A 26,484-nucleotide genomic window follows, 5' to 3' on the forward strand; every position below is an offset into this window, starting at 1 on the left:
TCAAATGCAGTTGAAATGGTAACCCCATTTGAAATTCACACCCCCTGTGTGTTAAAGATTAAAGTCATATCTTCCATTTCAACTGGAATTGCTCATTTTAACAATAAGCTAATGTAAACCATACTATTGACATTTTGTATCTTTTCAATTTTTAGGAACGCAAAGAAGTTTCTTGCGAGGCGCTCACGAGAGCGCACCGAAAACGCAAATACAAAACGGCGCTCGTGGAGTGCTTTTGGCTCACGTGACGCACCCTCCCCAGCTTTGAGTGCATCAACCCCGAGAGGGCGTAGTGCAGAACGAATGGCAGACAGACCAGACAGGCCGGGAAGACCGGCATCGGCGTCCAGTCTTGGTGTCAACAAGCGTCTATCTAGTTCCATGTCAACTGTTTACAGGTATGTGCTGCAATGGCCTATTCCAGTTAAAATCCATACACCCTCTATGGAAGACATGACCTTGATCTCCCACACAGGGGGTGTAGATTTCAAATGGGGTCACCCATTCAGGTAGTTCTATTTGAAATTCACACTCCCTATGTGGAAGATTAAGGTTGTGTCTTACATACGTGTGATTTTCATCTGGAATGGCCCAGTAAGTGAGCTAAAAGATATGAAGGGAAAGGCATACATGTTATATCAAAACACACTGTAAAAGACCTTTTCAAATCAACATCTGAAATGTTAGGAAAACCAAGCCATGTGCGCCAGGTGCAACAAAGCATAGGTGAGCGGCCTTACACTCGCGTAGATTAACATAAGTGCTTGCCAGTGACACACGTTGCGCAAAGTGCAACACCGAATAGCTGTGTAATTATCCAGAATATTATTATAAACTAACAGCACCTGTCTTTGAAAACATTGGAATTGAAAAGTTCTATTGCAACTCAGTGTAAACATAACTCATACATGTAGCCCAAGTCCCCGTTTTAGGGTGGGTCCCGATACGATATTTACAAATTTATGCTACAAAACTGAGACTGAGATCCTAAAATTTGGGTGTTCCCAGGAATGGACTGATTTGTAGATTTTACACCCGTTCTGCATCCTCCTGGATGTTAGCTAACCTTGATGTTAGCATAGTTGAGGGATGCAACTCTGTTCACATACAGTACCCCAATCAACCTGCATTTAGAATAACCATCACAGCCAGGTTCAGCTTCCTGAGTTTTCACTGGTTAAAATAGTGACCATCATCCACACTCAATAGTTCTGTTCAATCAAAGTTAAAATCATTTTGTCCTACATGCAATTGTTCTAATACTTTAATTGATAATTATTTTGATTGTTATTTTTGCCAGGCCGGTGCATCTAGTGAGGCTAGGACCGAATCAGGACGATTGGTTCGAGGTTCACCTTCCAGTCAAGGAACACACAGAAGTGGACAGGAGATCTTCATCACCAGGCACTAAACAACCCCCTCGCCATCACCAATCCTCCCCTAACCTTGCATGTAAGAGTCCACGCCCACGTAGCTAAAACTACTAACACACACAAACCAAGAATGCCAGTTTCTGGGTTTGGCCTGGGGTTATCTGCTTTTTTTTAAAGCACTTCTTGTTTCAAATTTACTCCTCCTATCTGGACATGCTACAATGTAATTTACACACAAAATTAGTATGACATCTAGGTTTGGCCTGGGGTTATTTGCTTTTTTTTTAAAGCACTTCTTGTTTGAAATTTGCTCCTCCTTTTAGGACAAGCTAATACACAAAACAAGTATGCTGTTTAGGTTCGACCTGGGGTTTGCTGTTTTATCCTTTTTTTAAAGCACTTCTTGTTCAAAATTTGCTCCATCCGAACAAGCTTTTGTCATGAATGCCATATATTATTCAGTACGGCTGTTACATTCCGTGCATTGGCCTTTTAAAAAAAATTCTTGTTTGAAATAGGAGCTCAGCTGTTTTTTTTTTTTTCTTTTTACAACGTCATTTGCTGCTCTATATTCACATGTTGCTTTTCAAGACATTTTTATTAAATCAAAATCCATATCGTCATTCATTTGAAAGTATAAGTATTTGAAAGTTAACTGTGGAAAATTTGATAGATTTAAAAAAACAACCTGCTTTGGATGGAGGCCCATAATATATCATTTTCAGTTCTCAAGTTGATTATTATTTGATTATTATTCCTCTGATTTTAACTTCAAATTGTTTCTCAGTACATGTACCTCCTGTAAACCTGCATTAAATTTATTTCTTGGGTTTTATTTTGAATGACCTTTTTTGTATCATTTGTTTATGTCAATTATTTTCTGTAACTGATGACATTTTAAAGTTTATTTTAGTTTTATTTTCCATTTCACGCTCTGTTTCAAACCCACATTACTGTTACATGGCTCTTGTTGTCAATTTGATATATGTTCATTTTTGGTCGTGGCTGCATGTACATTGTCTCATTCATCAGACCAAACTTCAGATATTGTCATATATTTGAATTGGTGGATACATTTGACATCTGAGAATGAGGTTAGATGGTTTGTCTAGCTAAAGGTTCATTGATAGCTCATGTTGGGCAGGCAAAACCTCCTGTGTCATATGCCCCTGAACATGTTTAAAGCAAAACTAGAAAATGTAATCTCTTGGCAGGTTTGTTTTAAACATGTTCAGGGGCCACAAACACATAGGAGGTTTTCCTGCCCAACAACGTCACATAGCTGCAGTTGCAAATGGATATTGTATTATTATTTAGATGGAAATTACGATGGTTAATAAGGTTTACCAAAGGAGATTAACATTTTCTTGAACAAATTATGAAGAAATGATTTGTCAAATTACACTGGTTGGTGAGGTGTACCGAAAGAGATTAACATTTGCTTGAACAAATGATGAAGAAATGATTTGTCAAATTACGTTGGTTAGTGAGGTTTACTCAAGGAAATTAATTTGCTTCAACAAATTATGAAGAAATTTGAAATTCTGTGGAAGTTTGCCTTCAAGTCTTGTTGACTATGTTCATTAGGGATTGCGCTTGACTTTTGTAACAACTGGGCCACTACTACAGGTTGGACCAGTTGGCATTTGATTTGGCTGTATTTTGCAACTTGCCCGCCACCATTTTCAGCTTGCCCAGGGGCATCCACACTCTACAGGCTGGATTTTGCTACCGGACAGGTGCTACATTCGAGCTCTGCTCATGTAGTTGGACTTACCACTGATCTTGACATTCACAATAATTAATAGTACCTTGGTACTATGGTAAATAGCACTATGCAAACACTGGTTAACCCTGCAGGCACTATTGCCTTTCTTACAGAGCCTCTGATTGGTTAATTACACGATATAATCATCTGAGTAAGTTACCAATCAAAATAGAGCTTTTAGATTTCTCAGCAATTTTAAGCTTCATCCCATTCAGCCCTACTGACTATTCTTACCATATCTCTGATTGGTTCAATACATGATATCCCCCTCTTTGTAACCAATCAAAACAGTCCTTAGATCAGCCGGTACTGGTAGTGTTCATAAGGTTAAGATATATAGGCAGTAAGACTCTGCTGTTGTTCAAATCTAAGGAGAATTTGTTCATGTGGACAGTGATTAATCATTGTGTGCCAGCGTACTCTACATAATCTTGATGAATAATACAACCCCGGGAATGAATGCAAGTTCTTGGTATTCGGATCCAAGATACACTAGGATCCAAAACATTCTCATCTATTAGTGCACAGTTCTTTAATCCCAATACATTTGTACATTAATTGAATGACCTTTGAAACTTTGGGTACAAAAACTCATACTCGGCAACTTGAGGTCAAATTTTGCACTATGATTGTTGAATTGAGGTTATTGGAGTATGCCTTTGGGATGAGGTCATTGTGGTGTCACATGAACATAGAATTATTCCAACTGTTATGCCGAGAATCAAGTGGGCGGTATTCCATTTGAAATGCACACACCCCCTATTGAAGACACAACCTTAATCTTTCACACAGGGATTGTAGATTTCAAATGGAGTTCACAATCAGGTAACTCAATTTAGAATACATACTCCCTGTGTGAAAGAGTAAGGTCAAGTCTTCTGTAAAGGGTGTATGGATTTCAAATGGAATAGTCCAATATTTGTTTCATGGTGCCTGGCTAGTGGCTATAGTATCTCAGTTGTGAATCTCTTGTTGCATATCTGTTACAGAGACTCACTGGCAATGTAGTTGTACATGTATTCCTTGTTACAGATCTGATAGATACATTGTAGACTTACTACCAATTTGAAAGGACAAAGGGCTTGATTAGAAGTTTTTTTTTTACTTGATTGCTTACCGGGAGCACTTTCACAGTACCAACTACGTCCTCAGCCGGATGTTATGGCTCAAATAATTTATAATAAAGAGATTGTTTTGTTGGTTGTCATGGTAATCAGTTACTCTCATGTTTGGTGATCACATGTCAGTTATGTTTGCAGCTGAAACTGTACAATTCATTAATTTCCTCATTTCATGTCTGTCATTTTGGTTATACATGTTTATAATTTGTTGTTGTTTTATTTTTATTTTGTCTTATTTTCATTTCAAAAAGGTTATGTTCTTGTAAACATCAGCCCAGTACCTCAATTGTCAAAATTGGCCCAGTTCCTCATTAGTCAAATCGGCACAGTTCCTCAATTGTCAAAATGACAATGATTCTATTTTGTTTTCCAAACTGATTATATTAATCAATACATTTACCATTTCATTTATAATTTGTCTTTTTTTTTCATTCATCATTTTCCGTCAGGCATCCTTGGTTTTACAGGATATCTGTGTATTGATTGAATTCCAAACACCCCACTGTAGAAACTTACTATCATAGTTTTTGAGTATATATGATAGACACCCCAAAACTAATATATCTTCTTATAGAGAGTCTACAACCAAATTTGTATCAGATATAGAATTAATCCTATGGGGAAGCTTAACTGGTGGAGATGTTTGCCAATTTCTTTTCAATTTCTCAAACTTTAGAAAAGTTTTGTCAGCGGGTTAGCATTAAGGCGAAAAACAAAAGGGGTCCAATTAGCTATTAGTAAGTCCAAAAGTTGGGGATGGGGTCTGTCACAAAATTGTTAGGGTTCAAGATGCATAAATGCAGAAAGTCCAACATTGTTTTGGGAGGTATGCAGGTTGACCCTAACCCGTCAGGGGCTTTTTGGCGACGGGAAGGGAAAGAAGGAAGGAATAAAGGGAGAAAACAAAGAAAGAAGTTGTTTGCTCCGCGTGGGATTCGAACCCGAGACCCCTCGCATGCCAACCACTGGCTCGGCGACACTTTGCCACGGGTCTTGGGCTTCGCTGGCCAGCAAAACCTTGCCTATATATATAACTTAGGGCGATGGCGTCATCACACCACGTGGGATGCACGCATGAACAGCGCATATATCAAGTAGTATTTTGTAGTACTCAGGCATGTTAGGGTTAACACCAACTGTGTTTTTTTTCAATTCCAGCATTGTACCAGGGCTCACACTTAACTTTGTTTTTTATTCACTTGTCCCGTTTATTCAGTCTTGCAAGGTGCAAATATACGACTTTCCTCGTAACAAGTAACAAAGTTGAGCTGCGCTCTATGCCATTAGAGAAGGCCCTGTACGTACAGCTTGTACTCGGCTTCTGGGCCATTTTATGTACTAAATTTGACGGCATTTGAATCGGTTCCAATGCTGTTCAAAATTGGGATTATTTTCATAATAGGCTTAATTGCGCCATGAACCTCCACTGAAATACCAGTTGTAACATATGACACATTCTTTGATAGCCTCTGAGAAGGCCCAGTAGGGTTTGCGCCCTCTGTTTGCAGCCACTTCCTTGTTTCAATTTGCATGATGATCCCAGCAACTGAGCCACTTCCAAAGTGAGTTGTGGTTCAGTGGGAAGTATTTAATAATAAGCTCATGTCATGAAATATCAATTGCAATCTGAATTCTTTATGAACCATCTTTTGCATCAATGCACAAAACGTAATCAATTGATTATGAAACTTTTAATGAAATTATTTCCACCAGCTGTTAAGCTTACCCCATCTTTTAGTTACATAGTAATTCTTATCAGGCCTAGTACAACATGATATGATTTGTTACTCTATAGTTTACATAGAATCAATCGGCTGTTCTAGTTAAAATCCTTACACCCCCTATCGAAGATATGACTTAAATCTCCTACACAGGGAGTGTGAATTTCAAGTGGAGTTACTTGAATGGGTGACTTTATTTAAAATCTACACTCTCTGTGTAGGAGATTTTAAAACATCATGTCTTCGATACGGGGTGTGTAGATTTAAAGTAGAATAGCCTAATAGTTGTGATCCTGGAATGCATAAAATAGTTTTAGGGAATTAAAACTAAATTTAGGCAGCTGTTAAATTAGTTAGAATTACCCAGTAATTCTGGTCTTTCCATCCCATATTTGTCCAATAAAGTTTTTTCCCTCTTTTTTACGGGTTATTTTCATGGAGAAAAAAATTCTTGGTCGCTATTATTTAACTGCATTTTCAGTTTTCATATTGATATTATTAATAATGACTTACAGGGTTCACATCACCGGAACTCATAATCATACACAATGCTAATATAGCCAATGTTGTTATTACAAATTTTATTTCAATTTGCTAGCAAATATCACATGACAATTTTTTTAATAACTCCACATTGGCTTTGAATTGCTACTCTTACATTATTTATTTGATGAGCGTGTTAGTCAACACTGTGTCGTGCTTAAATTTTATTGCCAATATCATATATTTATATATATATAAAAACCACCTTTTCATTTGCATAAAGAAATATCCCTTAAAAGACCCGAGTAAAATCCCTATTATAATCACTGCAAGGTGTGGGGAGGTTGCCTGCCTAATAGCACCAATAATTCTGCTCTTTCATTATAATTCTATACTTGTTATTATTCATTGTATTCTTGATGTTATTAGCTAGAATGTGCATTGTGTATTCACCATTATGCCTGCACTATTGTCATTGCGTTGCTATTGTTTAATTTTAACAGAAATAGCTTATCAGATAATTGCCAGAATTTTGTTATAACCCATGTTTCTGTGGTGATAGAGCGTGTATCCACAGCGCAATTATAATGAAAATTTTTGACAGTAAGCTTTGTTATTGTTAAGCTTGCTATTTTTGTGGTGGGATATAAAGCCCTTTATTGGGCTATTCCAGTTGAAATCCATACACCCCCTGTGGACGACCTCAATATCCCACTCAGGGGGTGTAGATTGAAATGGAAGTCACCTATTCAGGTAACCCCATTTGAATGCCACACACCCTGTGTGGAAGATTAAGGTCATGTCTTCCATAGGGGTGTGGATTTCAATTGAATTGTCCAATTTACAAGGGTAGGAACAAATTTAAAACAATCCTAATTATTAAACTCCCTTTTAAATTTTAATGATGGTAGGCTGTTTATCATACCCAGAAAACCAAACCATTTTGCACTATAATCAAATATAAATAGCAAAATATGCATGTTTACATTTATGTGATCAATTTAACATTGTTGTCTTGTACGTACATGCTACTTTTTATATTTCAACTATTTATTCCATCGATTTAATCACTTGCATATGTTTTTGCACATGGCATTTACCATTTTGGCACAATTGTACACACATTTTGTACAATGTCTGGTAATTCCAATAATTGCACTATGATATATTCACAAAGTGGAAAATTTGAAAAAATTTTAATCTACATGTAGCATATTGATCCTAGCATTGCAGGAGGAATCTGGGTTATTCCTTCATGTAATTTTACACAAAATTAGGGTTAGGGTTAAGGTTAGGGTTAGTTTAGGGTTAGGATTAGGGTTAGCAGGGATGTGAGAGTTCCTCTTTTCAGCTGATTTCCTCTTTTTTTGTTGCCAAAATTTATGTGTTTTTCTTTTATTTTCAGCCCATATTTGGCGTTTTTACCCTAATTTTACGCTGTTTTTAGTGATTTTCCTCGTTTTTGGTCTGGCCTCTCACACCCCTGGGTTAGGATTAGGGTTAGGATTAGCTTACACGAAATAATTACATGAAGGATCGACCAGAATCTTTGACTCCTCTTAGTCACTTTTAACAAGCCCAGATATATAGCCAAACTAGGAGGAAATATTGATCCCAATGTCATACAAGGACTAAGTTGCGACATCGTAGTCAGTCTCAAATATTGTCTTAGATTAACCACTTATTTGCCCAACTTTTTATGAGATGGGTAACTTGGTCAGGGGCAGCTCCAGGAATTCTTTCGGGTGGTAAAATTTGGCATTTGTTGCCCCCAAAACTGTGTGATTGTTGGTTCTGACCTGGGGGTCAGGAAACGGGGTAAAGTTCATTTGAGCCCACCCTGTGCTACAAGCTGAAGTAGCGCCACTGAACTGTGTTTGATTTGAAAGTAGGCCAGGCACAATTCAAACTCAATGCTATTATTTATTTTTCATAATCGTTAGTCATCTAATATAATCAACCCATATTTATACTTGACAATAGTATCACTACCCTACTGGTTGTGTTATATATGATGCATGTCTGTGTCATGATAAGGTGAATTGCCTCTCGTTTTCAATCCTTCCTGGACTTGAAACACTTCCTCATAGCACAGTACCAGACAGATAATCCCATAGCTTGTCAACTATATTGCACCTTTCCTCTCACCGATGTCTTTATCATGTATGTAGCATGAAAAACGTCATATGTACCCAATGAATCCCTCGATCTCGTAAACACAGTTACCTAGATTTCTTAATCAAATGTTCATTTTATACTGAAGACCAATGCCTACATGTGTAATAGTAATTCTTCTATTCCCTTTATAAGCTTAGTAGTATAGCATGATATTCCATTACTGAAATCATAGGCCTTCAAAAACACTTTTGAAGGCCTATGATGAAATCTTTTGAGATCTATAGCAAATTGATAACCAGTTGCGCCTCTCTCATGACTTATATTGCAATTCTCTAGATTTGTCAATTCTCTACTCAACTACTTCAATCACTGTAGAATGTTCTTTTATATCTGTGGACAGTGGCGGACGCCAATTAGGAGAAATACCCAGTCAGAGATTTTACCTCCCCCAATATAAACAAAAAGATCAAAAATTACATCTGCCGCATAGAAATTTCGATGAACTGTCATAATTTTGGACCACACCCAAAATCACATTGCCCCCTCTCGAATGCCCCCTCCCTGGGGAAAAATTCTGGTGCCGCCACTGTCTATAGCAGAATAGAATAGTCATTTTTGTACGCCTTTGAATTCAATCTTCATACTTGCTGATATATTTCCTCTGTACCTAGAATTGCCTGAATTAATCACAGAGATTTCAAATGAATGGTGTTTTTTTTCTCAGAATTTTCGTTTCATTTCATGGCATTGACCAACAGGTTTGTAACACTACAATATTGAATTGTCAAGTATGGAGACAAAAATAGTGATCTACCTAGAATTACATGAATCAATCACAGAGATTTGAAATGAAATAGTTTTTTTTGTCAGAATTTTAATTTTGCTACATGTAATTGACCAACGGGTTTGGTAAAGCGGCCTTTGTAACAACGCATTACTGGCACAAGCAAACGGGAGGTACACTTTCTTACCCTCCATTGGGACTCTTTAATAAATAAAATCTACTCTCTCTTTGAAATTGGCACATTTAAATTTTGATATGAAAGAAAATATCGATATGAACACTACATCATTGAAAGTATGTTACTTCATGGGCGTGTATAAAAATACCTCACAGACAACATGGCTGCATGAAAGTAACATTGCTGAGCTTGCAATGTTTTGTTTACTTTGTCGCCAATTACGCATTGCAACTCGGCTGTCTCAGATTAAATCCACAATTTTGATCAATTCAAACATTTGGTGCAATTTATCATGATTTGAGCAATTTCATTCTAAAGTGGGAAATAAATGCCAATTTAATCCATGTCAAGTTGGGAAAAAGCCTGAAAGCTTTGAAAATAGAATTGAAGACTGGGAGCGGTGATTGACATTGAGAATAGGATGTTTTTACTTACAGCTATTCATGTTATAGATCCAATGAGGACATGTCTCAAATCCCACATCCTGTTTTGAACATTTGACATTATCTCAAGTTAGCAATATTAAAGGGGCATTTTTATTGAATCCATATTATATGTCATAATTGTAAGAAGTAGCCACAAATTTGAAGCGAGAGAAAACAATTTGTGAGTTATTAATAGCAATGAAAACAAATACAAGATTGAAAAGTTGGTGCTTTACAACAATAGGTATAAACTTTCTTCAAAAATTAGAATTTTCCCCCATAAAATGTTTAGTTTTCGCTGTCAGATATGTTTCAGTTACTCCGTCATGTAAAAATTAGGGTTAAGATTAGGATTAGATTTAGTTTAGGGTTAGGATTATGGATATGGTTAGGGTTTGCATTAGCTTATAATCGAAATAATTTCATGAAGGATAGACCTATTTGCTTTTTTGATTTTGAACTGAACTAATGAAGTAAAATGAAAGAAAATTTCCATTTCATTCCAGCGTCTACATCATGAATGCATGTATCGTTGAATCTGATTGGCTGATCTCAGGATCCCAATATTTTAAGCAAAATCACAGCTGTTTGTCACAAATACAGTACCTTAGGCCTTGCTTTTTGCAGAGTATTTTAGTTCATTCGAGTACATTGCAATTGAGTGAAAATCAGAATTTTGATTAAAAAAATTGATGATGTCTTCCCAATACATGTCTAACAGCATCTCTTTAATATGTGCCTATTCAAGAAAGCTGACTTGCTCGTGGTTAGATATTGACTATGAACTCATTCTGTAGTTCATTCTACTGGAGAAATGGGCTATTCCAGTTGAAATCCACACTACCCCTGTGGAAGATTTTGGAAATACCTTCCACAGGGGGAGTATAAATTTCAAATGGAATGGACACATTAGGGCAGCTCCATTTGAATTTCATACACCCTCTGAGAAAGATTCAACCCGAATCTTCCACTGAGGGAGGATGCATTTCAAATGGAGCTGCTAATGTCTTCATTCTATTTGAAATTGATACTCCCCCTGTGGAAGATGTTTCCAAAATCTTCCACAGGGGTAGTGTGGATTTTAAATGGAATAGCCCAATAGCAGCATGAGTCATCTCATGTGAAAGTTCCAGTACTAAAAAACAAGGAAGATAACTTGTTTGCCTGGTAGAGTTGCAACATCCAAAGCTGGAAATTTGTAAATTTGACACTGGTGTGCAAGCTTGACATGATTTGTGGTTAGGCGTTTAGTGGTGTGTTGTCTATTATAGACCTTCCAGTGCTGTCACTGTGTCCTGATTAATAGATATATGAGACCGCCGGAACATGTACATGGTAACATGCTATGCTACTGAGTACACCATATTGATTATTTCAAGTCAGACAAGAAAAATATTTGGAAATTATCTACAAAAGGAAAGAACTTGGTGTACATGTACTTTGTACAGGAAAACATCTCTTTCCACACAGTTCTTTGAAAGTATTGGGAGGACAAGATATCCAGAAAATCTATATCAAGTGAAGGTGTACTCACAATTTATCACACATTAAGTATATAGGAATTACTGGAGTTGTGAATTCTGATGGGAAAAAGATGCACAAGTTGTTTATGACAGCCTCCTGTAGATATACCAGCGTTATACTCTTCAGCATTATTTATGAACTTGAATTCAAAGGTGCAATCAAAATATGATTGAAATTTGAAATTTCTTCAATATTAAATTCCTTGCACTAATATAACCAATACCTCACATGTACATGTATATTGTATACATGTACATGTTGCATTTATATACGTAAATCCCGATATAGCTACATAAAAGTGCGCAAAACGGGCTATTCAATTTGAAATCTACACTACCCCTGTGGAAGATTTGGAAATATGTTCCACAGAGGGAGAATGAATTTTCAATTGAATTAGCACATTAGGCAGCACCATTTGAATTCCATACACCCTCTGAGAAAGATTCAACCTGAATCTTCCACAGAGGGAGGGTGAGTTTCAAATGGAACTGCCTAATGATCAAATTCCATTCAAAATTCTTACTCCCTCTGTGGAACACATTTCCAAAATCTTCCACAGGGGTAGTGTGGATTTCAAATGGAATAGCCCAATGCTGTTTCTTTGCATGACTTTCTGGACTATATATATATATACAAGAAATATTATATAATCATTCTGGACTTCCATTGGGTATAACCATACCAACACCCCCCTGCCATGCCTTCCATTTCCACCAACATTTCAGTTTAAGCTTCTGCGTTAATGCAGTAGCTTGCCTCCATTTTGCTTGCAATTTTATTTTCCATCAGCTTTTCGTATTTTTAGTATTCGTTTATTTCTCTATTGTTTAATAATATAATCAATTTAAGAGTTACCAATCACTTTGCCCTGGGTTCTCTTCCCCATTTTTTCACCCGAAGCCAACGCGGCAAAACGACGGATGCGAGGTAAGCTTAGGCGTAACTCTACCGCCCTCTGTGCCTTTTAACGACGCCATCTTTGATTCACGGTGACACCTAACACATCATTAACCATTTTCACTCAAAATTTCATCGAAATAATGCTACATTGTTCTATTATAGGAACTACCGTATTTGGTCAAATAAACGCCCGGGCGTTACATTTTCAAAGGGGGTGTTTATTCAAGGTCAATTTTAGAACGATAATTCCCGTTAAAATCATTAGGTAAACTAAAAACACACGCTAAAATGACGAACTATGAACTAGAAACACTGACTTCTGGCTCACTTCCGGGTTTCTGATCCAGATTTTCGCCAATTATTGATGCTATTATGGACCATGTGTGCAACTTGGTAAGCTTACTACACAAGATAGCATGGAAATATCGGCATTTTTGAAACATCTTGGTTGAAGAAAGTGGTGGGGGCGTTTATTTGAGGGGGGGCAACTATTTGACTAAATACGGTAGTCAAAAATTCTAGTTTGAATATGATAGTGTGACATAATGATTCAATCAGACCAATATCAGCAATAATTGAAATTGAGATATAGGTTAAAATTAGAAGCAAAAAAAACATTAACAGACATAAGAAAATGGACATATATGAAGTTCATAACATTGCAACCAAGTATGCCAAGGAGAGGGGGTTCTCAGTTATATTTGGTTGTGGGCCAGGGGGGATTGGGGGAGGGGGGTTACATTCATTTCAAAGAGGCCAAAAATTGTTTTGCTATGCTATGTATACCGTACATCTAATACCCCGTTTACATTGGGCGAAAGTCGTAATCGAATTCACTAAAGTCGTAATCGACTTAATTCGTATCATACGTGTAAACAGGTACAGTCGTAATTAATCGTAATTCAAAAGTTTTTGCTAATGTACACGAACACGTTGTTGAATTCGTATTTATCTGCCGTTACCATTGGTAACAAACAAATTCGATATTCGTGAATGCGAATTTGAAATCGAATTAAGCCGATGCAGTGTAAACACCCACTAAACGAATTAATTTGCGGTCGTAATTCAAAATACGGCTTAAGTCGATTACGACTTTTGCCCAATGTAAACGGGGTATTAGAGCTGCACAAGGACCAACCACCATAAGCTTAGGTATATATGGAGCACATTAGTACTGTTATAGCTCAATTTTTAAAATGTCTTACTTTGGTCAGAGTGGATCATGTCGTGTCACATAATTGCATTAATGTGTCCTTAAAATGGGAAAAATATATAAAAATATTTCGTATCATAAATCATGTTTATATTTAGATCATTACAACAAAATTATTTAAATCATAAAGATGTTGGGTGTCATCTTAAAAACGTAAATTTTTAACTGTTATTGAACAAGAACAAGAACAATTATAATATTTTGTAAAATTCTGGTCTGTCAAGACCCATTTGCCCAAAATTTCTTTGACAATTTGAAAGATTTGTCCAAAAATAGAGCAAAATTTGTAAACAAATTAAAAAATCAGCATGCAGAAAATGTGCTGCAAATATGTACTAAATCATATTGCATATTTAACCCCATGAGAACTACCTGCCGATTGGCCAAAAAGAAGTTTTCATTAGCAATCGGACCTATCAGCAACATTGTTAGAATAATTTCATTAAAAAAAAAAAAAAATGGGGTGAATTTTTTGCAAAGCTCCATTCTGATTGGTGATTAAAGTAAAGATATCATGTAATTGACCAATCAGAGGCAATGTTAGATCAGCAGGTAGTGCTCAGAGGGTTAAGATGAATTGAAAGTGGATATCAAAGATGGCCTCTATCTTTTTAAATTTAAGTTTTCTTTTATTTCCTCCCATTGGAAGACCATACTCTCTTGCTTGCTTGAACTCCATTTGGCATGCATTACATTAGTTAATATGACTGTTTCCCTCAAATACAGTGTGTTATATCAGCATGGTTTTAACATTATAGCATCATAGCTTATTACAAAATTATTTCTAGTAGTGATTTGGCAGTTTTCAAAGGAAAATAAATGTTGGTATTGGTGGATGAGAGCATGAAATAAGTCTTTAAGCTGTCGGTTTTAGTCTATGCATGTTGGAAAGAAAATGCATCATAAATTTCATCATATATTGTGCCCTTGTATAGCGCCACTTCATCAAGATCACATCGCTCTTATGATAATAATATGCATTTATAAAGATTGTTGTTCACTCTGGTGTAATATGTTACAATTTGGGTGCATCAAAGTGATCAAAACTTCAGACTTGATGCAGCAAAATTATAAGTAAACATAATATTTGTCATACAAGAGGTATGTGATTGTCGCCATCATTACTGGTATATTTATTTAGATATTCGAGGAATATATAGGCAAGACGTGTGGCACATTGGTTAAGGTCTTTGCCTTTGGTGCGAGAGGTCCTGAGTTCATAATCTCTGTCTAAAAAATAATCATAAAATCCGCTCTCCCGGTGGCTCGTCTGGAAAAGGCAGGGCAGTTGATCCTTAAGACCTTGGTACTTTCGGCTCCAAAGGGTAACCCTCGATCAGGGTAGCCCTTGATTGTCACCTACATTAACTTACCTGTCCTGTAAAAATGCCCCAAATCGCTATCTACAGCGACCCCACTTTACCAGGTCACTTGGTCTTATCGCCCTGTTAATGCCTAGATATGCTCGGCATATAAGAGAACACAGTGGCTCAGTGGTTACATCCTTGGACTCATAATCTGAGAGCTTGCTCGATGTGTGTTGGTTCTAGTCCCCGTCCCACTACCGTGTTGCACCCTTGGGCAAGCTTTGCCTCACCACGCCCAGGTGCAATGGGAAGCTGTTAGGGGTAGTCACTGTCATTGTACTGATGAACCCTGCACCATTTGTAGCCAACAAGCGTGGTTTCGACATATTCTAATGACGGCGGAATAAATGTAAAGCGCTTTGAGGCTATTTACAGCATAAAGCGCTATATAAACATCTACATTTATTTTTTATTTTATATATTAAATTTGAAAAAACAAAACAATAGTGGCTCAGAGGCCACTAAAATTGCTTGCATGTTTTACATAAGTTGCTGCATGGGGATGTTACAGAGTTTGACATATAGAGCAAAATTAGATGCTTCAATGTTCAAATTGATAGCACAGCATCAAATTTGTACCTTGTTTATTTTGTGAACCATTTTCAAACCAAAATGCCACCCTAACTGTGTGCTTCACAACAAAAAGAAAATATATGCTGCTTCAACTTCTTTCCAACCTCAGACAAAAATGTCTGTCATATTTACGATAAAAATTATTACAAACAATTTTATTGCTTCCATTAAATATGGCAGTGATCAAATTTCAGAACATTATTAAAAATATTGTAGCTAGATACAGAAGCGAAAAAGTACATTCTAAATTAACATGCCATGCAATTTGTCAAACAAGGCTGTTTGAGTTGCCAGTATTTCTATATCGTGTGTTGCAAATACCGTACTGACGCGAGTATAGTCCCACTTTCGAGTAAAGTCCCACCCCAAAATTTTCGAAAAATTTCAGAAATTGACATTTTTTTTTTTTTTTTTAAGTTATTTATTTTTTCAGCTTTGGAGTGTCCCAGGACTTAGACCTAAATGCTAGGATCATTCATGGTTAACCTAAAAAAAAAAAATTTTTTTAAATTTCAAGATGTTTTGTATTTTTAATATGAAAATAGATCATTTGTATTCATGTCATACTCTACTAATGATTTCAAAATGCATTCAAATTCAAAAATTTAATTTTTTGTTTTTTTTTAAATTCGAGTATTTTGAAAAATGTTCACCCAAAAACGGGGTGGGACTATACTCGCGTCAGTACGGTAGTTTTTTTTAAATAATTGTAATTTTCGGAAGCGTAAATTGCAGACGACATAAAACAGATTGCAGCTGGATTTCTAGCTAGCCACAATGGGCTATTCCAGTTGAAATCCACACTATCCCTATGGAAGATTTTGGAAATATCTTAAACAGAGGAGAATGTTTTTCAAATGTAATTGGTCAGGGTTAATCATTTTGAAACCCATACTCCCCTGTATGGCTTTACCTATATCATCCATAATTGGAGTGAGTATTTTAAATGGAAGTTACCCAAATGTCTATTCAATTCGAAACTCATACTACCACTGTGGAAGATTTAAGCTAAATCTTCCACAGGGGTAGTGTGGGTTGTAATTGGAATAGCCCAATGCATGAAGCACACAATTATCATGTTACATTGCAGCATCTGGATAGCGCTAGTTGAAAAGGGCACTCGCAAATTGCAGCCTGATTATTGAATATTTAACAGCGTTTAGCTTAGAATTGAATTTACTGTTTTGTGTCGGTGAAGTATAACATTATTAGCAGTCTGGTGGTGTAGTGTTCATCTGATTCTGTTGTATGGTTGTCAATGATTATACATGATTGCAGTTGGAATGTTGAAGTAAACGGAGTAATGGCAGTTTAAAAGAAAACTCTTTGCATTTAATGCAAAAATTGGTAAACAGTAATTTGGGATTCATAGTTCAGACTAGCTAGGCAACTTTCAGGGGGGAGGAGAAATGGGCTGAAAAGCATAATCAATGCAGCCAGAATATCACGGGGGACTTTGCACAGGGAACAGGGCTGTAGCAACGTTGAAAAATGTGGGGCAGCCAAATTACAAATATATGCCCAAATTGAAATAGAGATATAAAAGAAAAACATAACAAATTTCTCAAAAAATGGGGCAGCCATGGTATCTCTGGCCGCCCCGCTTGCAACGGCCCTGACAGGGAGGGCAGCTTCCCCCTTGTGCCCCCTCCCATTGCCATACCACTGATATGTACACATTTGAAGCTGGTATAAAGTAGTTTTGGGTATTGTGGTAGGGTATGTCTTAGTACTTCTAGATGGAATTCCTGTACTTAAAACCATGTCTGCCTCCAATTCTTTTACATCAGTATTTATTTGCATGTTGCAAAATGGTATTAGAGACAGTGTCACCGAGAGCCATTATGGACCCGCGGGTAAAATGGTCGCACAGGCCCCCTTTTTTACGGGCCCCTGAGTATCTTTTCTTTTATGGACCCTTTCAGGTATGCTTTATTTCACGGGCCCCCTAGGACCCTGGGCCCGGGGTAACACACCTCTTGTATCCCCCCCCTTGTCAGCGGCACTGATTAGAGACCTCGTTACTCGTATTTTAGTACCCAGCTGTGCTTTTTACTCCCAAAAAGTCTGTAAAAAATATTTCATGTTATTCCATGTTTTTGGTGTACCTGGATAGCATGGAGCCCTATCTAGCTAGCACACACAACATGCATGCATGGCACAGGGACATACACTTGTATCATTGCCTTACAATTCTCAAAACATGAGAAAAAAAGACGAATTCAAAGCTTGCTATAGGGCCTACCCATGCAAATTTGTGGTTTATGTCACACAAATAATGATGTGATCTGAATTAACACCCTATGCTTGTTTACAAGAATCAGGGCCTAGATTTTGTCTTGGTTTGCGAGAATCAAAATCCATCATAGTCACAGCACTTACTGTATGATACAATGAGAGAAGTTGATTCTCGCAACCGAATCTTACGAGAATCGATTCTGTGATTCTTGTCAAAATCTAAGCCCTGAGATTTTGTCATGGGTATAAGAAAGATACAGGGTGTCGGGGCAATTGTATTTGCTTTTAAGTTAATATTATTTTGATTCATAAATTGTATTGTATTTATTAGCTATATAATATTAAGCTACTTCATATATACATTACTTGCATCCGCCAAATTGTTTGAAACGGGTCCCCATTGGCTATGCCAGCATATATATAGCTTTTTATTCCCTATATCATAATGGAAACCTTCATCTTATTGTATCTCAAATATACAGAATTTCCTCTTATTTTATACTTACACTGTGTTCCCAAATTGTGGTCCTAAAGATGTGCACTCACTTTACAGTTCGTCCCCTAATTGTGCTCCCAACGGTGTACACTCACTCTATAGTGTGTCCCATTAATGTTTAGTCATATTCAGTTGCAGTTAAACTCACTTGCATGTGCAAATATGTGGACTTTGCTTATTACACTTTTTTTTTTTATTTTGCACCATTATATTTATTATTTTAACATTTATTTTTTTCCTTTACAATTTGTTGATTTTAAAAAGCATACTTTTTTTCAAGATGCTAGAAAATATTGCCATCATGAGTCATTGTGTGAAGACTATTATATATAAATCAGGTCTTATATAAGGGGAGCAATATACCTCTCTCCTTACTGCTCTCCTTGCATGTCTTCAGGAGAGCTTTGGGCCATTCAATTTGAAATCCATGATACACCCCCTATTGAAGACATGACCATAATCTATCACTCGTGGAGGGCGAATTTCAATTGGGGTTACCTGAATGGGTGACTCCATTTGAAATCTACACTCCCTGTGTGGGAGATTGTATGCATGTCTTCCACAGGGGGTGGATGGAGATCAACAGGAATAGCCCAAATCGTAATGCTGCTCATTTTTGCAGCCACTGACAATTTCTTGGGAAATTTCTTGAAAAAAAATCAAGCAAAGTGAAAGAGTATGGTTTTTTGAAATGGTAGACCTTAGACAGTTAGGAGGGTAGATAGTTGTAGAAAAGTGAAGTGATTCTGGCCAACTGAAGAGGGCTTTCTCATCACCTGCATCAGGGATCTAGGAATGTATGTATCATGATCTGTTAACATTGATTATCATTGCCAGTGAATAGCTCCATGGAATGTGAGTTCCAAGATTCTTGTTGATGAGGCAAAATGAAGCACTCTTCAATACTGGTAAATGCATGTATATACAGTCCAGGCTCCCTTATCCGTACATCTTTGTATGGAGATCCCCAATGTAAAACATGTTTTTCAATGCTGTGTTATTTCAATGCTCTGAAAAGACACATCTCTTCCTTACATACAGCACTGTGTTAAACTGAAATGCCATCTTTTCAGTGATTTCGTGTTGTCCCAACATCAGCACTGTGGACATTCCATGCAGTGCAGTGCTTGGTCCCATCATGGCTGGATAAAAGAGGTTGGACTGTGTCGATATAGTTCCAAATACGTATAGGCCTTATTGTTGCTTTCTCCCCATAGAGATTATAGGAGTACCAACTCAAAATTGGTCTGTGCGTTTTGTTGTGTCGCTCATATAAGTGCATTGGACCTTGTTTTATTTATCAATAAGTGTACAGATGCAACAATTTGGCCTAGACCTATTTGAGTAGATGCTCTGTGTCAAAGTTTATATTCTAATCATACTACTCATTGTCATTATGTTTACAGCACTGTATACACCACGTGATATAAAGTCAGCACAATCAACACCCACACACACACCCAGGCCACAAAGGACATCGCCGAATACAAGGACTAGCCCCGCAAAAACCACAGATGATATCAAGAAAACAGAAAAGGTAATTGGGTTGTATATGAGGGCCTATAATGTGATTCACTTTGGCAGGCCGTAATTAAGACAATGTGAGACAAAAATAGCTTTTGCTTGCAGATCACATGCAAAAAGGCCAAATAAAATTGTTTGATTGTCCTCGCCTGCCGGACCCTATTATCTGGGAAAATGGAAAAATTTTGTTTTACTGTACAAAAGAATACCCACCCCAATTTTGGAAATTACAGGGAAAGTTTTTTTTTTTCTTTTAAACTTTCTGACACCCTGATAAATTTTTATTAAAAACAAGTAAATAATGAAGTGGCATACAGTAGAGAAATATCCCAATACACACCTATTTGGGGTACTTATTTTAGTTAATTAGGCCTACACATGTTTTAGCTATATTATTCAAAACATTTGACCGGCCGACCCTACCCCCTCGATGGAATCTATCAACAATCAAATACATTTTTTTGGCCTAAAGGATGTGAACCCAAGAAATGAATTAAATTTATTTACTATTTAAGATAAATTTACATCAGACTAAATCAGAAAAAGGACTTTCAGTTGAAGTCAAATTGGTGTGACAGTCAGGGACAGTAAAGTATATTTCAGAAGAATAAAATTGAGCCTTGTATTTTGAACAACCAGTCATAAGTTAATAAGATGAATGCTGCCCTCGCTTGGGTGGATGTTCTACCAATTGTTGCAGATGGGTACTGTTAAACTGCAATGGGCTATTCCATTGGAAATTCACACCCTATGGAAGTCATGACCTTAATCTTCCACACAGGGAGTGTGAATTTCAAATGGAGTCACCAATTCAGGTAACTTCATTTGAAATCCGCACTCCCTGTGTGAGAGATCAAGGTCTTGTCTTTCATAGAGGGTGTATGGATTTCAACTGGAATATCCTGATGAAGATTGCGGGCGTGAGGAAGTCACTGCCAACGACACTCACCTGTGATCTTCTTTACATTAAAATGATGTACCCCAGGGGTGCTCAGTACAAATGACCATTATGGGGATGTGCCTACAGCAATTTTGGTATATGGATGGGTCCTTTATTTTAAAAATTAATTTTTCTCTATTGTTTCGGAAAATAGCCCAATTTTGCCTCCCTATAGCCAATTTTTTTAATTTTCCCCCCAAATATTGTAAAAACTAAGACATTTTAATGGGTCCAAATTGCTTGAAAAATTGGTACGCTGATGGTCAATGATGGATCCACTTTCAAATACTCAGTGGCACACCTCTACCCAAACTAAATCAAACTTGAGTACCCCTCCCCTGATGTGCAGGGCTCTTTATGATAAGGAGAACCAGAGCAATAACAAATTTAATCAATCAATATCAATCAATCAACTAGTAAATGCATCAATTTATAACAGTTAATCAAGTTGGTCATGTCCCCAGTCTTAATCTATATTCAATTGATCACTTCCTATTGAATAAGTAAGCTTAACACTAAATGACCTGAAAGGTTTACCTATTGATGCCTATATAAGCATGAAAAGGCAGCTAATGGGGAATGTAAGTGTGGCTAATTCATAATAGAATTCAGTGCTGTGGATCTCAAGTGGCATTTCAACATTGTTACAAAATTCCAATTCAATATTTGTCTTGAGAAAGTGACACTTAGCCTTTTGGTGAGTGTTATAGCTCTGGTTTTAGTAAGAAGAGGTCAGCTGATGTGTGTTCAGGTGTTGAGGTCAATGACCTTAGTCCCTGGTAGTTGGAATAATGGTTCAGCTTGTAGGAGGAAGTAAAGTTTTCTTCATGTGGATGGTATACACTGGTTGGATTTCTGTAGAAAGTTCTCTGAATTCGGGTGTAAAGTGAGGGTTGTTGGCAACCATGAACTTCTTTGAGACACATGCATGATAGTCCAGAATTTTGTTTTGTGTCAGTTTGGAGGGGAAATGAAATTGGTAATGAGTGTGATCGGCAACACAATCAACACCGTGTATATATGCAGTGATACCAATCTCTTGATGCGGTAGCCCAATTTGACAACTTGGTAGATCCAACACTCAAAACTGGCAACACCTGACTCGCCCTGTATACTTTGTATTCTGTATTCCAATATCAATCATAATCTTTGGCAACACTCAAAGCTGGCAACACCCAAATGTATATCCCACAGTGTTGTATATCACACTTCTATATATTTACCATTCCACTGCCAAATAATATGCACTGACAGCCAAGTACTAAGATCTTTAACAGCCTCATCAACAAGGACATAGTTTCATAACCCTAATATATCTGTACATTTACAAATTGACCTTTGCTTGTGTTTGGTACTAAAACTCATACTCATAACATCAGGTCAAATGTTGAGTTTTTGATTGGTAAATGCAGGTTAATGGACTATGCAATTGTAGATGAGTTCATTTTGGCTGACAGTTAAGCCAGGATTTAATATTTGTGAAGTGATTCCAAGTGGAAAAGTATCTTTTTATTTACAACTCATGTGTCCTATTGTTATTGTGCAACAATGGGAATAACTCGCCAACAGTTGTGTTCATGCACTGTGCTGGTATGGTCATACTGTTATTGCAGCTCTTGTGTGAAGCACTTCTGCATTGTACATGTGGATATTAATTCTGCAATTTACTGCTGATCAAATTTTGATTTTATAAGCAATCAACAGACTTGGATATATCACAGGATAAATGGAATTTATACCACTGGATAATATTCTGTGGAATTTATACTTGTATAAATAATGAATTGCAAAGCGAAATATTGTTGTGGTTTTCTTCAGCATATTGCTGGTGTGTTTGAGTAGGGAAGGTTCTGCTGCAGTGCCTGCCAACTGGGATTGACCAATTATCCTTTTTCAATTTCAAGCAGGAATTGTTTTTTCTGTTGGTGCTTGTGGCTTCTCGGTTGATCAATTTTCACTTGATATTGGTTGTATTGAGATATTGCTTATGTTATGAGCTGCAAGGTTTGATTGATTGATTGATATATTGATTGATTGATTGATTGAACAAACTCCAAGGAAGATGTTTAAGTTTAATGTAGCTGGACACAGGATTACAAGGAAATAGAAGTAGAAGCACATTGATATTCTTGGATTACAAGTAGCAGTAGAAACACTTATTGTGGATTATAAATGGCACTGGAAACACTTCCATAGATTCTAAAAATAGCAGTAGAAACACAGATATTCTTGAACTACAACAGCAGTAGAAACATGTTGATATTCTTCGATATAAGGACAATTAAGATGACATGTTCAAATTGTGTTCAAATTGACTGAGGCATGTAGATAAATGAATGAAACATACACTGTGTCTTGAAAATTGTGAATCAATCAAGGGAACACCCACAGTGGACCATATCATACCGGTATAATTCATCAAAGTATTGATTTTCTATCTGCAAGTTGTTACTTAGAACTGTGCTCTCTGCCTGCATGTACTTCTAATACCAGTCTGACCTCACACCTATATGTCTGAAATAATATACCACCCCATCATGCTTGGAACTAATGATATTGGTATCCATGGTAATTGTACGACGGTAACAATAACCATAACAACAATAGACCCAAACAGAGTCGAGTCTCACGTATCCCTGTTCGTATCCAACAGAAAGAGAACACTACTAGGTCTAACCGTCCGCCGTCCCCGAGACAAAGACCGGTGTCACCGGCAGCTCCAAAAGGCAGGACTGGCAGAGGGGACACGGCAGACGGTCCAGCAAGGAAGACACCGGCACGGTCTCCATCACCTAGGACATATGGATCGAGGCAGTCTGATGACAAAAAACCTAGGACACCTGGTAAGTAAATAAAAATATCTGTTATATTTGGGCTGGGGGAAATGCCCCCTCCCCCCAGTTACACAGAGATCCCCACACCACCCATTAAAATTATTTTAGATACTGTGTGTTTTTACATGGCAACGGCAGATCTATAAATAGACAGGGTTGCCAACAAAATTCTACCCAAATCGCGGGTCAAATAATAAAAAAGTCACCCTGATTTTTCTCTTAACCATGGGACAGAAAACTACCGGAAGTCGTGGGAGCCAATGTTAAAAAAGTCCCCCATATTTTTTCTTGACCATTAGTTTTTATAGGACAGGCAATTGTCAAAAGTCACAGGGAAAATCTCCCAAAAGTGGCCCAATTGGGCTGCTAAATTGCAGGTGACAGTTACACGCAAACATTTCAAGATATTGTTTACTGCTAATGCAGGTGCAATAAAATTGGATTTATTATTCAAGATTTTGATAAATCCTTCAGCCTTTTAACTCTAGTACTTAAGACACTTGGCTTTAAGGAGGTTTTTCTAATCCATTTAATGTTTGCTTACTGCAGCATGTCCAGATTAGAAGATTGACATCTTTGTCTTGAGTAGAAACTTTTTGTGCAATTTTTTTTTTTTTTTGCTTTTTTTTGGGGGGGGTTTCCTTATTTTGCAGATTTTAATAAGGCGGCAAAATGAATTTGAAGAAAATTTACAAAATACCTTATGTTTGCAAAAATGATCAGATTTTACATATTTTTATAGCTTCCTGTGATTAGTAAGGCTGCTTTAAACTCTTCAAAAAAAAATGAGACCGACTGACCCCTACAGAAAGTTCGTCCGCAGGTTTGGGTGTTTTTCATCGCCTATTAAATTGAAATATATAATTCGGGCATATTGTTATTTTCCAAGTTTCGATAGATGCAGTTGGGAACTATTTTAAAGAGTACATTTTTGTACAACTCATGAAAATGTCAACATATACAGTGGGTCCCAGTATGATAGAAATAAAATCTGTTCACTGACCAGTTTTTTTTTGATTGCATGAATAATTTGCAGTGATATTCCTTGTATTGTTTACTCAGTCAGTTCATAATTTTGAGGCCTTACATTGCAGGGTGATAATTGTTATTGTATAACTGTGGTATTGTAATCTGCATTCACATGGATGCTATATCTTGAAAGAGTGCACTGACAAGTGATTAAAAAATCCTGAAGAAAACTCTAATTTTTTTGCACCTGCACGGGGAGTGAACAACATACAGTCTTAACTAAAAAAATTTTTTAGGATTAAGCCACCAAGAATCATGAACCAAATTTCAGCCCAAATCACGGGTCAAATAATCAAAAAGTCGCCAAATTTTTCTCTTAACCATTGTTTTCTATGGGACAGGAAACTATCGGAAGTCACAGGAGCCAATATTGAAAAGTCGCCCAATTTATTTCTTAAGTTATATTAAGTGTTGTTATTATAATCATTAGTTTCTATGGGACAGGAAATTGTCGAAAGTTGCAGGGAAAATCTCCAAAAGCCACCCAATTGGGCTATTAAATCAAAGGTTTGGCAACCATGACACCAAGTTAGTCAGCTGTGTGATATTCAGTCTAACATTACAATGATCTCAATGTGTTAAAAATCTTGCGGGTGGTGTTGACGTCTCTTTCTTGAAAGTAAAAACTTTCAGGTTTGGTTAATGTCAAGAATTTTGCCATTGTGTGAATATGACATATGACACTGTGGGCCAAAGAATGCTCATTATAGCAATACTAACACAGGCATTTTCAAGCTTCAGTTGATGTTCAACGGAATAGAACATATCAAAACAAGACAAGTGGCACTAGGATCCACAACATGCTCATCTATCAAGGCACAGTTCTTTAACCTCAATACATTTGCACATTCATTGAATGACCTTTGAAAATTTGGGTACAAAAACTCATACTCTGAAACTTGAGGTCAAATTTTGCACTATGATTGTTTAATTGAGGTTATTGAACTATGCCATTGGGATGAGACCATTGTGGTCCATAGTGTGGGGATGGCAAGTGACTTCTTGTGTAAAGAAAACTTAAGGGCCAGAAGCTGCTGTGTGCCATATTTTTATATTGTGTACAATATAGAATGCAGAACTTGTCAAAATGTCTACAGAGCAGCTATTGCAGATATGTCTTCTTGCTCCAAAACCCATGATTTGTAAGTCAATGGTATGCAATTCAGAACTGATTTATTTCCATTCCATGAACTTTAAAAATAGCTCTATGGAAAAAATGTAGTTGGGCAGGAAAAACCTTGTATATGTACTTGTGGCCCTTGAACATGTATAAACATAACTACCAAGTGGTTACTTAAAGAGGTTTTTCTTTAAACATGTTCAGGGGCCAATGACACAGGTATTTTTCCTACCCAACAACATATTTGGACACTAGTTTTCACAAATGTGTACATCCATATCAAAATGATGCACTTGTCGGCTGCTACATGTGTCTCATTTCACACAAAAGCTAGGAATAAATACCAGACTCATCTCAAGTGGAGGTCACTTCAAATCATCCCCAAGTCACATGATTTAGGAATATGTTCTCTGTATTCCTAAATCAAGTGACTTGAGGTGATATGAGGGGACCTCCACTTGAAATGAGTCTGGTATTTATTACTAGGTATTATGTAAAATGAGACACATGTAGCAGCCGACAAGTGCATCGTTTTGATATGGATGTACACAAATATACTAGGTTTTGTAGTTTTGTTGTTTAGTCACTTCACAAACTTAATTTTATTTTGACGATTTCTTTCTAGGAAATAAATCGCAATCTCAGCCTCCTCCAATCAAGAAAGCCCTCACTCCGACAGCAGCAGCCAACTCCCCATCTAGAACGATATCATCGCTCACGATCATCATCAAGAAACTCCTCTCCTAAGCGTCAAA

General features: G+C 37.0%; 1 protein-coding gene across 3 annotated transcripts; it reads left to right on the forward strand.

Moving 5' to 3' along the window:
* The first annotated feature begins 176 nt into the window (after positions 1–176).
* Positions 177–26,482, forward strand: LOC140141466 (uncharacterized). Of its 3 annotated transcripts, none has more exons than XM_072163337.1 (6): positions 177–398; positions 1,301–1,452; positions 12,396–12,422; positions 19,689–19,819; positions 23,400–23,589; positions 26,355–26,482. In XM_072163337.1, the coding sequence occupies exons 1-6, from the start codon at positions 304–306 to the stop codon at positions 26,474–26,476; spliced, it is 717 nt and encodes a 238-aa protein (XP_072019438.1). In that variant the 5' UTR covers positions 177–303; the 3' UTR covers positions 26,477–26,482. The 3 variants fall into 3 exon arrangements, with proteins under 3 accessions (XP_072019438.1, XP_072019440.1, XP_072019439.1); XM_072163339.1 differs by having other exon boundaries at positions 1,301–1,404; XM_072163338.1 differs by lacking the exon at positions 12,396–12,422.
* Positions 26,483–26,484: the final 2 nt, after the last annotated feature.

The sequence above is a fragment of the Amphiura filiformis genome, chromosome 19, assembly GCF_039555335.1.
Source record: "Amphiura filiformis chromosome 19, Afil_fr2py, whole genome shotgun sequence".
Taxonomy (NCBI): Eukaryota; Metazoa; Echinodermata; class Ophiuroidea; order Amphilepidida; family Amphiuridae; genus Amphiura; species Amphiura filiformis.